Here is a 15,212-nt window from a genome sequence, read left to right as displayed (position 1 = left end):
ACGTGGGACCTCGGCGAGTTAGCGGGTGGCTGGTTGAAGAGGACGGTTGCCATCTCTGGGGCGTGGCGCGCATGCCCACAGAGAGGGCTCTGAGTACCGCCTCTGGCACGCGTGCCATAGTTCGCCACCACTGTCCTAGTGATTGACCCAAAGTCACCAACTGACTTTCATACTTAAGGCGGGACTAGAACTCACCATCTCCTGGTGATTGGCCCAAAGTCACCCAACTGGCTCTTTTGGGCCTGTGGGATGGAGCTTGGGAAGTTGCATGCCTTGGAGAACCCTCTTTTAAGTACTGCTAGTAGCTCCCCTTCAAAGAGCAACCTGCATAGAAGACCCCCCCAAGTGCCAGCAAGCCCACGATCTCTTCTTCCTCAGCATTTGGCCCACACCCACAGGAAGACCTGAACAATCCCGGGTACTTTTGCCCCAAAAGCAATTCAGTAAGAGCCCAAAAAAGGAGAGCTAATTTATTTCTCTTGTGCTTAGGAATATGCCACAGCGTAACTAAGCAACTAAAAATAAAGCATACCCGAAATTAATTTGCCTCTATGCTTATTTAAAACATTCAATTAAAACATTTAAAAAAAAAACACTTTCCATCTTGCTCAGGATCTTGTTCTGTCTGAGGTAGAACCTGCTGAGGCTTTTATTCACCAAGACCAGAATTTAATGCTCAAGAGTTGCTGATCTTCAGCTCCAAATCAGGAAGGTGTCAGTGTGTGTGTGTATGTGGGGGGGGGGACCCTCACCTATCATAGTCTGGCTGTTGGGCATGATGGGAGCAGCCTTGGCTCTTTTATGACTCATGGACTTCAACTCCCAGAATTCCCGAGCCAGCCATGCTGAGGGGAAAGGGAGAGGTTTCCATGCTGAGCCATGCTGGCTCAGGAATTCTGGGAGTTGAAGTCCCTGAGTCATGAAGGGGCCATAGTTCCCCCATGTTGGCTCAGGAATTCTGGGAGTTGAAGTCCACAAGTCATAAAAGAGCCAAGGTTGCCTATCCCTGGGATATATAAGTAGTCCTTGCCTTATGACCCCAATTGAGCCCAAAATTTGAGACATTTTTGTTAAGTGAGTTTTGCCCCATTTTACGACCTTTCACCACAGTTGTTAAGTAATCACTGCAGTTGTTCAGTTAGTAACATGGTTGTTAAGTGAATCTGACTTTGCTTGTCAAACATTGGCAGAAAGTGATCACATGACCTTGGGACACTGCAATGGTCATTAAGTATGAACCAGTTGCTAAGCATCTGAATTTTGATCACGTGATCGTGGGGCTACAAAGGTTGTAAGTGAGAAAAATGGCCAGGTCGCTTTTTTCAGCGCCGTTGGAACTTCGAACGGTCACTAAATCCACTGTTGTAAGTAGAGGACTACCTGTATAGCTGCGTTTTTGAGTGTTTGTAGAGCCCCAATTTTTCTTCCCATAGAACAGCCCGTGGTTGCTGGTATGAAGATTGAAGGTAGTGGTGGTGGGGGGAACGGTCATCTGAGTCTACCCAGAATGCCCACAGCATAGGCCCAGCTTCATGGAATTCAATCTCTGCTACACAGCCTGGCCTGGGCCAGACCAGCCCTGGAAGGTACGCAGGAAATTTAGGACAACCGTTGCCTTGCTTAAAGATTTGCACAATCTGCTGGATAGACACAGAGAACAACTCCGAAGGACAACACTAGCTGAAGACTAACAAGCCAAAACAGCATAACAGAAGTGTGGCACAACTGCAAGCTGGGCTTTGAGAAAGTTCTGAGCTGTGTGGAGCTCTCCACAACTCGCGGCACACAATTCACAAAGATAAAACAGCAGGAACATCTTTCACTGCATTGGGAGGCCAATCAACACTTTCTTCCTGGACCAGATGTCCTCTGCTATGTGTTCCTTTCCACGCAGGCCACATCGCTACCCCTTCACTTGCAGGGAAGAGACTGACTAGACCTCTGGGCTCAAGGCCCAGGGTCACATTCTTCTTAGCCACCAGCTGGAAAGAGGGCAGAGCTTTTACTCTTAGGAGGTGTTTCACAAACCTCTGGAGATAGTACCAAAGGCCATCACCATCCAGGCCTCCCCCATGGTTATGTGGCTGATTCGTGGCCACAGGGCTGCCCACCTAGACTCTCAAACTGACAAACTATGGCACGAGAGGTGCCACATGGTCCTATCAGTACCAAGACCAAAAGACTGGGCTAATGACAGCAGCCGCCTCAAGGAAACTTGGCTGGATCTTTCAACGACAAATTATTCTCCTGCTTCTGCTATGAAATGTATCCTTCGCAGCTGCAAACTACTGGTGGAGCTGTCCTTCCTAGTCACTTTTGCAACCTGCAGCTTCAGGCCCCTTTTTATGACCCATAAGAAGATCAGAAATGAGAAGGTGATCAGCCGCCTGGGAAAACCCAGGGAAATCTTCAAAACAATTAAAAAACGAAAATTAGAATATTTCGGACATGTGATGTGACACCCAGAAAAATACGGCATACTCCATTGCAGTGGTTCTCAACCTGTGGGTCGGGACCCCATTTGGGGTCGAATGACCATTTCACAGGGGTCGCCAAACAACGCAGTCTGCCATTTTTCCTCCCCTTTTCCTTAGCTGTGCTACTCCCTTTTATTCTATTGGCTTTTGAAAGCCAATAGAATAGACTCTCTTGAATAGAGTCTAATTCTATTGGCTTTCAAAAGCCAATAGGAATTGTCCAGGCTGTCTCTGCCCTGCTGAGCCCGCCAAAAGTCCTATTCTGCAAACGGTGCTGCACTAGTTGAGTAGTCCTCGACTTACGACTGGTTGAGTAGTCCTTGACTTACGACCGGTTGGGGGTCGCAGCATTAAAAAGGTTGAGAACCACTGCTCCATTGAATCCTCCAGGGAAAGATTGAAGGCAAACGATTTCCAGGCAGAAGAAGAACATCGTGGCTTCAAAATCTAAGGGACTGGTTTGGACAAAACTCAGCAGCACTTTTTTGTGCGGCTGCTGATAAAAACAGGATCGCCAACGTCCGATAACAGATATGGCACAAGAAGAAGTCCTAACTTCATTGTAGAACCAGAGGCCACCAAGATGCAGAGCTTAAACATTTTCAATTCCATATTTTCCCATGTCTTGCTTTTTTGCTGAACGCTATTGCTCGCAGGCTTTTCCCAACTCCAGGTTTCTCCATGGAGCTGCAAATATTTCTGCCGGAAAGCACCTCTCAGAAGCTTGTTTCCTACCTGCAACATTTATTGCTTGCCATTTGGCTTCCATGCTCAAATGTAAGTTTGTTATGCTACAGCTTTTGACCAAGCCACTCAAGCTCGGCCCGCACATCCATGCAAACGGACAGGAGAAGGGCCCCAGAATGAGCCACCCTCCAGGGACGCAATTCCAACCGCCAGGAAATCTCTGGGAATGCAGCCAAAGGATCTTCCTCAGCAGGGCTACCTGGAAACCAATTGTATTAAGCAATGAAGCTGCACCAGAGTAATCAGGGGAAGGGTCCTGCCTCCTGGTATGTTGTGAAACTGAAGAACTGATCTAAGCAATTGACTGCTTGGGCTGCTTCATGGTCCTTCTGTATCAGCCCTTCACTGGCCACCAATGATGGCCATGACCATTCAAACACTGGAGGCCTGGATTGCCTTACCTAACACATCTGCACTGCTTCTTTGGCTTGGAAGAAATCCCAGCCTGAAGTCCCAAGAAATCAATTCAATATCCCTTTCCAGTTAATTTACCACCAATAAATTCAGAAGGAATGCCATTAGAAAAAGTGGAAAGGAGCACGCACCTCGGTTCTAATCTACATGAAAGCTGGGACATGACCGTTGAAGTAAAGAGAAGGATAGAAAAAGCCCAAACAGCATTCTTCCAAATGAAAAAGGTCTTCTGCGTCACGACATAAGCCTAATCAGGCTTGTCAGATGCTATATTTTTTCTATCCTGCTCTATGGAGTAGAGAGTTGGTCTCTGACCGAAGGCCACCTGAAGAGACTAGAAGCCTTTGAAATGTGGATTTACAGGTGGCTGTTACGTATAAGCTGGGTTGACAAGATCAGAAATGAGGAGGTGATCAGCCACCTGGGAAAGCCAAAGGAAATCATCAAAACAATTTAAAAAACGAAAATTAGAATATTTCGGACATGTTATGCAACACCCATAAAAATACGGCATACTCCATTTAATCCTCCAGGGAAAGATTGAAGGCAAATGAGGTCCAGGCAGAAGAAGAACATCATGACTTCAAAATCTAAGGGACTGGTTTGGACAAAACTCAGCAGCACTTTTTCGTGCGGCTGCTGATAAAAACAGGATCGCCAACCTGATCGCCAACGTCCGATAACGGATATAGCACAAGAAGATGATCCTTTTCCAGCCATTTCCAGACCCACAGAGATGCCTACGAGAAGCCCCCATTAAATCTCTGTGATAAGGACCCCCCCCAAACAGACATGCACCAAATGTTGGTGTGCTCAGCACAAGCCTGCCCTGCTGACCTTTGACCACCCAGGAAGGCCCTGACTTTACAGATTTATCATCAACCGTAGGAAATGGAAGATGGGCAGGGACTTCAGCCATACTTTATACACCGAGCTCAGTATATAATTTACTTTTTGTTACACAACTCTTGTTCCAAGCCTGGTCTGTTATTTTTTTTCTCTGTGAATTATCCCCAGAGTAATTTCCATGCCCACAGATTTAGAAAGAGTTGCAGGGGGGGCTTCTTTGCTTAAAATGGCTCCATCTCTCAGCGTTGGAAATAGCTGTTAATATCATTTACATGAAAGAATTATCACTGTGGTTAACTTACTTGAAATAACTGCCTTGTGTTACTGAGAAAGAAGCTAAGCTGCTTCTCTGGCTTGGCTTTGGCCACACACTTTTTTTTCTGAATGGGATGTTTCCTCCCAAACAATATAAAACTAAAGATGATAAAATCATTTTGGCTTCTATAAACAAGAGGACAGAGGAAGTGGAGAGCAAGGAGGCTTCTTCAAGGGTGGTTAGAAGGCCGCCTTATGTCTCTTGGCCTTGCAGGCCTCTACCCAGCCCCTTTGCTCTCTCTGGCAGCTTCTCCTGACTGCAGAGGGCAGCCAGGGAATGAAGGAGTACTAGGAATACCCTCTGCCTGTTTGGTGCAGGGGCAAAGTTGTGCAGCGACCTCTCCAGAATAAAAGCAAGGAAGCAAGCAAGGAAAATGTGTTCATACCAGTCAATATTTCAGACACATCCATTCAAGTTCCCAACCAAAGATACCAGCGGATCTTTCCCTACCAGCAAGCCGTCTGCTTTCGCTCTGGGTCTGTTGGGAACACAGAAGAGATGTCCTGCGCGCAGAACATCCCTGCCCATAACGCTGGATTAATTTTCAGCCATGTTCATACCATATAATAACGTGAGAGGATCATTAAGGCATATTAAAATGATTTGTGGCCTACTTCCCGTCCTTTCATTAAAACAAGGCTCGGTTGGGTTATAAATATTCATTACCAGGAATTTCATCTTTATCTATCTGTTTAAAATTTCAGCTTGTCACGGGCAGGGCTCCCTTATCTATGTCTGATCCCCTCAGAGGGAGAAGCAGGCTTTCTTGGCTACAGATGTCTTCTCTGGGAAGAGTCCTCCCCATGGCCTCTGCACCCTCTTGCAGGACCAGCCCCTGAAAAGGGGGGTGGGGTCTGTCATTCTGAGACAGTGATATGAATACCACATCCAGAAGTGCAAGAGCAGGGCCCTGGCTGGGGAGACTGGAGAAGGCCAATTCCTACAATCTGACACACCTTCCTACATAATAATAACACCACCAACAACAACATCTGGAGCACCACTTGAACACCACTGACATTGACAAATTCGCCATTAGTCAATTGCAAAAGGCAGCCTTACTAGGAACCGCTTCCATCCTGTGACGATATCTGTAATACCATCAAACATCCACATCTGCCTATCCCAAGTCCTTGGTAAGGACTAGATAGGTAGACAAAAATGCCAAATCCAGTCTGAACATCTGGCTGACTGTCTGATGATCCATAACAACAACAACAACAACAACAACGTTGGAAGGGACCTTAGAGGTCATCTAGTCCAACCCCCCTGCTCAGACAGGAAATCCTGTACCTATCCCATGTAGGTGAGTCCATAGATTATAACACGAAGCGATTCAGGCCCAGTTGCACCGGCTCCAGAGCATCTTCCTCCAGGGCTTCTTGAGGGAGACGCCTCAAGCGGAAGGAATAACTTCCTAAAGCCAGCCAGTCCCTGAGGAGAGGCCGGGTGACCGCTGCACAGGGCCCCGAGTGACTCCCGGCCTGCTAAAACAGAGGGGCGGCGGAGAGCCCTTCCACACGCCGCGGGGCGGAGAAGCACAGGTTCTCGGCTTGCCTTGCCCGACAAGGTCAGACCCAGAGGCCTCTTCCTGCCGCCCGGAGCTCCCGCGCAAAAATGCCGGAGGGGAGACGGCTGCCTATCTGCCAAGCTATCACCTCACGCGCAAAGCCCAGCCGCGGCCCCACCGCTGCCCGCCCAGGAAGCCCCGCATTTCGCCCCGAGCTCCAGCGAGCACAGCGCCTGGCGGGCCTCAGCACCCTTTGCTCGGATCTAGCCGCCGCGTAAAGGCGCAACCTACCGCCGGGCTGCAGGAGCATTCACACGTGCACCCGCCTCCTCAGACCCCCCTCTCTTTTTTTGGCAACGGTGCCCGGGAAGACGGGTCGGCCAGGCCGCCTCTCCTCACGGCCTGGCAGGCGGGCGCGTGGCGGGAACAAGGGCTGCTTGCCACCGCTTCGCGCCCGGGCCGGCCGGGCCTCCCCAAGGCCTGGCAGCGGGCCAGGAGCGTGGCGTGAGCTCCGTCCCCCTACCTGTCATCCCGCCACTCGGTCCTGCCGGCCGACCGCAGCCCGGGCGCTTTCGTCCGCGCTGCCCGGCCTGCCTTTCGTAATTTCCGCCTTGCATCCCCGCCGCGGAGGCGAAAGAGCGAGAGCCCAAGGCCGAGCACGCCGCCCAAACCTCTTCACACGTTCAAGGCGCCCCAGGTGAACACGCAACTCCACGGACGGAAAGGGGGGCGGGCCCCCGGTGCCCCCCCCTCTCCCCAAGATGAAGGGAAGCGGCGCGCCTGTGACGAGGAGACCGAAGCGGGGCGGGGGCGGGAGGAAGGTTGGTGTAAGTAAAGATCACCTTCAGGCAGGCAGGCAGCGCCGACACCGGCTTGCAGCCGCCGGCGTCTTGAGTTCCCGGCCGGCAGGCGGGCTTGGTTGGCCGGTCCAACCTTGCTGCAGCCTTCCCGGGACCCCGGCCGCAGAGACCCGCGTCTCCCGCCCGGCCTTGCCTGAACACGGGCATGCACACCGTCCCGGGCGAAGCCCACCTTCTCTCTCTGGGGTGCTGCCGGCCGGCCGGCAGCCCCCCCCCTTCCCCGCAACCCCCCCCCCCGCTCCGCTCCCTCGGGGAAAGACGCGGCGCTCCCACCTCGCCGTGGTCGCTCCTCCGGCCCTGGGGAGTGTCCTCCGGGAGGAAGTAAAGTTTGGAGCTGGATAAAAGTTGCCGGGAGCTCCGTTCTTCCCAGAGCAGCTGCAGCTCCGCTATGCAAAGGGGGTCTTCGGGCCGGCAGCGCACAAAGAAAAAATCGCCGAGGGAGAGGATCCGCGCCCTGCCGTCCAGGTGGAGCTGAAACGCCTTGTAGAAAATGTACGGTCCGTGCAGCCCGCACGGCGAGCCGACCCACTGCGGGGGGGGGAGGAGAGGGAGAGGCAGAAGGGAGGGGAGGGGGAAAGAGAGAGAGAGAGAGAGAGAGAGAGAGAGAGAGAAGCATCAGCCCCCGCAGAGCCATCTCCAAAACGCGCTCCCTCCCTCCCTCCCTCCCCCTCCTTCCCTCCCCTCCCTCTTTCCCTCCCTCCCCCGGCCGCCGGATCGGATCGGTTCGGGTCGTGTCTCGGGAGAGGCGACTCGGGGCCAGGCGGGGCGGGGGCTGCGGGCGCGGGCTGGCCGGCTGCCGTCCGTCCGGCGGGCAGCCCTCCCCCCCCGGATCGAGACACCCCCTCCCCATCCTCTCTCCCCGTTCGGGGAGACCAGGCGGGGGAGGGGGGGGCTGGCAGTTTCCCGGGGAAAGTTCCTGGAAAGTTTGGGGGGCGGGGGGCGGGCGCGGGGGGGCTCCGGGCGCGGGGCTTAGCCAGGAGGGGCCGAGGAGAACCGAATACCTGGACTGAATTGGGCTCCATCTCGACGCTCTGAATTGATTGAACTCAACATTCTCCAAACTTGTTGGCTTGAATGGATCGCATCAGGTCCTGGCAGGGTAAAGCGCTCTCTCCCTCCCCCCGCCGCCGCCGCCGCCGCCGGCCAGCCTCGCTCGAAAAGACGAACCGCCCGGCCCGGGGCCGCCTCGGAGAGACAGCGACGCCCCGCCGCCTCCCCATTTTCCCAGCCGGGGCTTTGCGATCCGGGCCCTCCCGGCTGGCTGCCGTTCCGCTTTGCCCGGGCGCGCTGCGGTTCAAGGCGTCCAAGCTCGGCGCTGCGGCCAGGCGGAGCGGGTGGAAGCGGACCTCGGGCTAGCTGCTTAAAACCTTACGCTGCCCGAATCCCCCGAGCTGCAGCCTCCGCCGAGCTGCCCGCCGGACCCGCCAGCGCCGAAGCCGACCGCCGCTCCATTTTGCCGTGCCGAAAGGCGGTCCCGTGAAGTCTTCATCTGACAGGACCTGCTTGTATATCTCTAATATAAAGAACATTTCCTGCCGGGAGTCGGAGGCGCTGTTCTTCTTTTTCTAATTCTCTGTAGCAGATTTGCTTTTATTAGACATGTAGATTGGTTTGATAGTTAAATTACGTTTCCTTGGTGCCATATTCCGCGGGGGGGCCCCCCCTTTCCCTCCCTCCCTCCCTCCCTCGGCGGAATTTGATCGGTTTAGATTAGCTTGCCTGGCACTAATATTTCAATATTAAAGACGGGGGGAGGGGGGGTGATCGATTATATAAACATATCAATATTAATGCATTTGTTTGCTTTGCGCGCGCACACGCACACACACACACACACATACACACACACAGCCCAGAAGAACAGAGGCGTGGTGAGCGAACCGCCCGCGGAAGCGCAGCGATCACGGGATCTTGCCAGCGATCTCAAACCAGCCTATCGAACAAATAAATCAATAGGCTGGCGAAGCCCCCGGCCGCCGTGCCGCTTTCCCCCCCCCCGCTTTCTTTTCCTTTGGAAGTCTCGGGCACACACGGTTACGTGTGTGTGTGTCTGTGTGTGTACAATGCGCATTTCCGGCAGGGGCTCGCCGCCGTTCATATGTTTTATATATCTGATCGGTGCAGAAAGCGCAGAGGAGGAGGTGGGGGGGTGGAGGCGAGGGGGATCTATTTGCAAGCCCGCTCCGGCAGTCCCCCGGAATTTAAGCCGGGCGGGGGGGGGAGGTGTGTGGGGATGGGCGGCTGGAGCTTCAGACGACCGGCGTCTTCTGCTGCATTCGCGGCCGCTCTTGGCCTTGCGGACCCGCTGCGGGCGCCGGCGTTAAAGCCTGAACTTGAGAACCGTGATCCTCTCCCCCCCCCACCCCCCCCGCAGCAGCCCCCCCCCCGGAAGATGCCGTTTTGGAAAATGGTGCAGTTGCATTAGCAGCCCCCGGAGCTACCGTGGTGGATCTCCTTCCCCGCCCCCCCCACAAGGGGCTGGGTGGGGGGGGTGGGGGGTATGAGTGGGGGTGGTGGTGGAGAGAAATGCATCCCCGCGATGCACTCCTGCAAAACGTGTGCACGGTACACGACCCTTGTAATCCGAGCCCCGATAAAATTAACAGGAGGTCGAAAAGATATTTTTAAACGTTTTCGCAAACGTTTTGCCTTCGTACTCGCGGCCTCCATCGGAAAACAGGATCGTGGTGAATTATTACTATTATTATTATTATTAACAATAATAATAATAATAGTCATAGGCGCCTTGGGTGCAATCCCAAAACAACTGGAGCACCACTGGAACACCATTGGCATTGACAAATTCGCTATTAGTCAATTGCAAAAGGCGGCCTTACTAGGAACTGCTTCCATCCTGGCGATACCTGTAATACCATCAAACATCCACATCTGCCTATCCCAGGTCCTGGGTAAGGACTCGATAGGTAGATAAAATGCCAAATCCAGTCTGAACATCTGGCTTACTGTGCGATGATCCATAATAATATTAATATTATTAATAATAATAAAACGAGACACGTGATTGCCGAAATTACTCTCGGGGGAGCCGGCGGGGGGGGGGTGTCTCTCCGAGACGGGGGGGGGGGGTTCGGCCTCTTCCCTCCCAGTTCCCCCCCTCTCTCGCCGCATCGGCGGAGATGGCAAGCTGGAGGCTTGGCCCCAGATGAGAAACTGCCAAAAACTCTTCCGCTCGTTTCGCGGGACGGCTGGCCGATCCCGCCGCGGCGGGCCAGGCGAAGGGGGCGCTCGGCCGCCCTGCGTCCTATCGGCCGGGCGGTCCATCCGCTACGCCGACAGGGAACCCTTGGGGGGTCTTGGTTCCTGGCCCCCGGACGGCTAAACCCGCTCTTCGAAAGGCCTCGAGAGTAAAGGTCGGCTTTCTTAGAAAGAGGTCTGGCCTTTATTCCTGAAAAGCCACGTTCAGCATCTTCTTAGCCGGCTGGAATGAATTTATTCGACGGGGGGCTCGTTAACGCGGGAGTTAGCCGGGTGCAGTGCCATAGTTGCAGAAGCCCCTTCCCCTCCCTGACCCATCCGGGGGTCTCCTCCGTCTTTGGGCCGATCTCCAGGAGATCCAGGATCACTTTTTCTCAGCGGCCTGAGTCCGATCCTCCCCCCCCCGCGCCCCCAGCAATGGAACCGGAGCTGAACCCTTCCTTTAAAGATGCTTCGCTCCGCGACCCCCCCCCCCGGACGACACTAGCACCGGGACCCTCTGAAGGGGGAGGGGCGCTGCCCTTCCCCCCCCGTGCAAGATCCCGTGGGGGGGGGGTCCTGAGTGGCTGGGCTCGCAGCGACCTTCCCTCGGGTGCGTTTCTTCTGGAACCGCTGCGAGGGGGGGGGTCGCGTGGGAGGGGGCGTCCTCCCTCCTCCGGTTTGCTCCGTTATACCGGCAACTGCAGAAGGAAAATTGGGAATCTTACCCCTCCAATTTCCAAAAGGAGAGAGCCCCTCCCCTTCCCTCTCGCTCCGCCCCCCCCCCGTTGAAGTCGCCACTGCGCGCAACTATAAACGATCTGCCTTCAAAAAAAAAAACAACCGCGCAGAGAAAGTTCCAATTAAGATAACCCGGTTGCTCTGTGGACGGCCTTTTCTTTATTTTTTTTTTGCGGGGGGGGGGGAAGTCACCTAGTTAACAACCTGCGAGAGAGTCATAAGGTCCATTCAAGGCCCATCAATCAGCCCGCCAACGGGCGAGGCTCCAGACGCTGACGGGAAAGCGGGGGGGGGGGCGGAAGAAAGGCGCCCCTGAGATCAGGCCTCTTCCCACCAGTGGGAGCTGGGGAACGTTGAATGCCACGGTCTGCGCTCCTCGACCCCTTTCCCAAAACGGCCCCGGGGTGGGGTTCAGTTATTAGACGGAACGAGACGGGAGCTTCCTCTCTCGCGCTAAGGAAGCCAAGAAGAGGTTGGTGTTCGGGGATTCCCACGTGGCGGAAAGCTTGTTCAGCTGCCGGATTTCAGCTGCCGGATTTCAGCACCGCTCGCGGTCCAGCGGAGAGAATCCCGGTCGCGCCAAGAGTGCCAGGCGTGGGTGCCAGACCTCGTTCCTCCGTTGGGGAGAGGGGAGGACGTGCAAAAGCCTCTCTCGGCCGCGGAGCTGGGATGTGTGCGTGTGTGAGATTTGGGGCTGGCAGCCCCCCCACGCAGGGCTGCGGAATAACTACCGCCGAGTTGCGTCTACAAGAACCGCCGGCAGCGCAGCCGAGATTCACTGAACTGGACAGTCCGGGCTGGACAAGAAGAGGAGCGAGAGAACGAGGAGCGACGGGGCCGACCCCGCCTGCGCCCACCGCCGGGAGGAACCCTCCGAGCAAGAACCCGGGTGGACGGGACTACCGCCGTGGACCTGCGTGACCAGCCATCAGGCAAGCTCGCCCTCCTTGCGGGGAAGCCCCCTCGGGCCGGAACCGGTTCGGGCTGTGCTCCCCCGTTCCCCACAGCCCGCCAGCCCCGTGGCTTCGTCGCGCGAGGGCGCAGAGCGCTACCACCGCCCGGGAACGCAGAGGACCCCGCGCAGAAGTCGTCCCCGGGGGGGGGGGCGCCCGATCTGGAGAACGGACCAAGAGCGTCTAGACCAGGGGTAGGCAACCTCGGCTCTTTTTATGACTCGTGGACTTCAACTCCCAGAATTCCTGAGTCAGCATAGCAGAGCAGGAATTCTGGGAATTGAAGTCCAAGAGTCATAAAAGAGCCGAGGTTGCCTGCCCCTGGTCTAGACTAACCGAGGAGCCCCCCCCCCCTTCCTGCCTTCCCTGCCGCGGTGCAGAGCCTGGAAGAAGCGGCGCGGCGCCGGGAAGGGCGCGGAGCGGAGCCTTCTTTGCGCCTCGCTCTCTCCGTGCGCCCTCCCGCCCTTCCGCGCTGCCCGAGGACTCCCGGAGCTGGAGGCGAGCAAGGACCGGCGCGACCCTCCTCTGCCTCCCTAGAGTGGGGGACCGGGACCCCGAAAGCTGCTTCGGCGGGCGCGGGGCTTTCTGCCTGCGGACTTGGGCACCTTTCCAAGCGCGCGCCTGGGGGCCTCTGCCGCTGCTGCTGCCGTTGCCCCTTGCTGCCAAGGCGGTGCTGGTGCGCCAGGCTACCGGCAAGCCCGGGGCTGCGAGAGAGGCGTCCCAGGGCTCCCTTAACGGAGCCAGAGCCCAATTTGTCGAGCTGATGGGGGTCGGTGGCCCTTGCGTCGCTGTTTGGGTACCGGTCAGCGGGAGCGATTGCGCAACGCCGTCTGGGCCCCCTGCGGCATCGCCGAGCCTCGCTTCGCCTCCACCGAGATCTAGAACAGTGTTTCTCAACCTTGACCATTTTAAGGCATGTGGACTTCAACTCCCAGAATTCCACAGCCAGCAATGCTGGCTGTGGAATTCTGGGAGTTGAAGTCCACATACCTTAAAATGGTCAAGGTTGAGAAACACTGATCTAGATCAGTGGTTCTCAACCTTTTTAATGCGCGACCCCCAACCGGTCGTAAGTCGAGGACTACTCAACCAGTCGTAAGTCGAGGACTACTCAACCGGTGCAGCACCGTTTGCAGAATGGGACTTTGGGCGGGCTCAGCAGGGCAGAGACAGCCTGGACAATTCCTATTGGCTTTGGAAAGCCAATAGAATTAGGCTCTATTCAAGAGAATCTGTTCTATTGGCTTTCAAAAGCCAATAGAATAAAAGGGAGTAGCACAGCTAAGGAAAAGGGGAAAAAATGGCGGACTGCGTTGTTTGGCGACCCCCGTGAAATGGTCGTTCGGCCCCAAATGGGGTCCCGACCCACAGGTTGAGAACCACTGGTCTAGATGGAAGGAATGGAGCGGTGGGGGGGGGAGGAATGGGGAGCTCTCCACGTCTCGTCGGGGTGCACCGGAGCCAGCGGACTGTCATCAGCAGCCTTCAGTTGCGGCTGTGAGAAATTCCTCAGCCTCTCCGAGGCTCCATAGAGCCAGGAAGAGCAGATGGGCGACTCCGCCTTGCCCAGCAATCCCCAGGACCGCTGTGCCCCCGGCGAGGGGTAGCTTCCCAGCTGCCTCTGGGCTAGAAGAGGGGTCCCTCTGAGCCGTTTGACCATGTGGCAGATGGGAATGGCTGGAGCTGGCCAGGGAGACTCCTTTGTTGCGGTCAAGGGGAGAAGATAACTAGGAGACAAGTGGGAGGGCCTCTTTGATGTATATTTGGGGAGGCCCGTCCCTCCTTGCTGTCTTTGTCGGGAAGTCCCTGGCTTCTGCCTCATGCCTGCTTGGCTGTGCTGTTGATCAGGGGCTCTTGGGCACCCGTCCCGCACCCTGAGTTTGCCCCCTTCTTGACTTAGCAGGTTCCCTGAAACGAGTTTTTTCGTGTCCAGCCTCTCTGGATAGTTTCAGCCAGACTGTGACTCGTGATGAGTTTTATACTTGGCTGGGATGGAAAAATATCTGTTCCCACCTGATGGGAAAACGAGCTATTATCTCTCGCAGTAGAATCCTGCAGAATCTCAATCTCTGAGCTGGGCGGTTTGGTCTTCCAATTCCCACTGCCTTCATCCTTGGCCTTAGGGCAGTGGTTCTCAACCTTTCTAATGCTGTGACCCCATAATACAGTTCCCCATGTTGTGGTGACCCCCAAGTGGGTGTGGCCACCAATAAAAGGGAGTAGGACAGCTAGGGAAAAGGGAAAAAAATGGCGGACAGCGTGGTTAGGCGACCCCCGTGAAATGGTCGTTCGACCCCAAATGGGGTCCCGACCCCCAGGTTGAGAACCACTGCCTTAGGGGTTGAGAATCTTGTCTGTCTGTCTGTCAATCAGAACAGAACTAGAAGTGACCTTGAAGGTCTTCTGGTCCAACCCCCTGCTCAAGCAGGAGACTCTATACCAGTGACGGCGAACCTTTTAGAGACCGAATGGCCAAATGCAACCCAAACCCCACTTACTTATCGCAAAGTGCCAGGGCTGCATCAGCATTGTGGTGCCCTCAAGGGGGGTGGGGGACATGGCCCACTGGGTGGGCGTGGCTACAGTGGTCACAGCAGACTGGGTGAGCGTGGCTGGGGCCAGTCCCTCACCATCTTCGGGGCATGGGGGGGCCAAAGCCACTTACTCACTCACTTCCTGCCCTGTTACTTCCAAACACCATGTGCTTTCTACTTTGGCGAACTCTGCTGGGGCAACAGCATGCGTGCTCACAGAGAGGGCTCTGAGTGCAGCCTCTGGCACACGTGCCCTAGGTTCACCACCACTGCCCTATACCATTCCAGACAAGTGGCTGTCCAGTCTCTTCTTAAAAGCCTCCAATGAGGGAGCACCCACAATGTCTGGAGGCAAGCTGTTCCACTGGTTAATTGTCCTCACTGTTAGGAAGTTTCTCCTTAATTCCAGATTGCTTCTCTCTTCGATTAGTTTCCATCCTTCATTTGTTTCTTGTCTTGCCTTCTCCCTTGTTACTTGTCTGGTCTTCTGGTTTCTGAAACCTCTGGAGGACCACAGGCTTCGTGCTCTCCCTTTTCCCAATTTTGTTGTTGTTGTCGTCGTCGTTGTTGAGTAGTTTCTTTGCTGCTTTGTTGTCATTTTTGCAAAAATAAAATG

General features: G+C 55.2%; 1 protein-coding gene across 1 annotated transcript in view; it reads right to left on the bottom strand.

Moving 5' to 3' along the window:
• ARID5B (AT-rich interaction domain 5B) overlaps nt 1-8,746 on the bottom strand; it is a 165,511-nt gene extending 156,765 nt beyond the window's left edge. The window contains exons 1-2 of the mRNA XM_039360041.1: nt 8,175-8,746; nt 7,447-7,701 (exon numbers count right to left, since the gene is read on the bottom strand). Coding sequence (XP_039215975.1) covers nt 7,447-7,701; nt 8,175-8,195 — 276 coding nt within the window. The 5' untranslated portion in view covers nt 8,196-8,746. The remainder of the gene's footprint in view (nt 1-7,446; nt 7,702-8,174) is intronic.
• Between the last annotated feature and the right edge of the window lie 6,466 nt (nt 8,747-15,212).

Source organism: Crotalus tigris, unplaced genomic scaffold, assembly GCF_016545835.1.
Source record: "Crotalus tigris isolate CLP2741 ecotype Arizona unplaced genomic scaffold, ASM1654583v1 scf7180000019147.1630427, whole genome shotgun sequence".
NCBI classification, from domain to species: Eukaryota; Metazoa; Chordata; class Lepidosauria; order Squamata; family Viperidae; genus Crotalus; species Crotalus tigris.
This window is presented reverse-complemented; position numbering and strand designations above follow the sequence as displayed.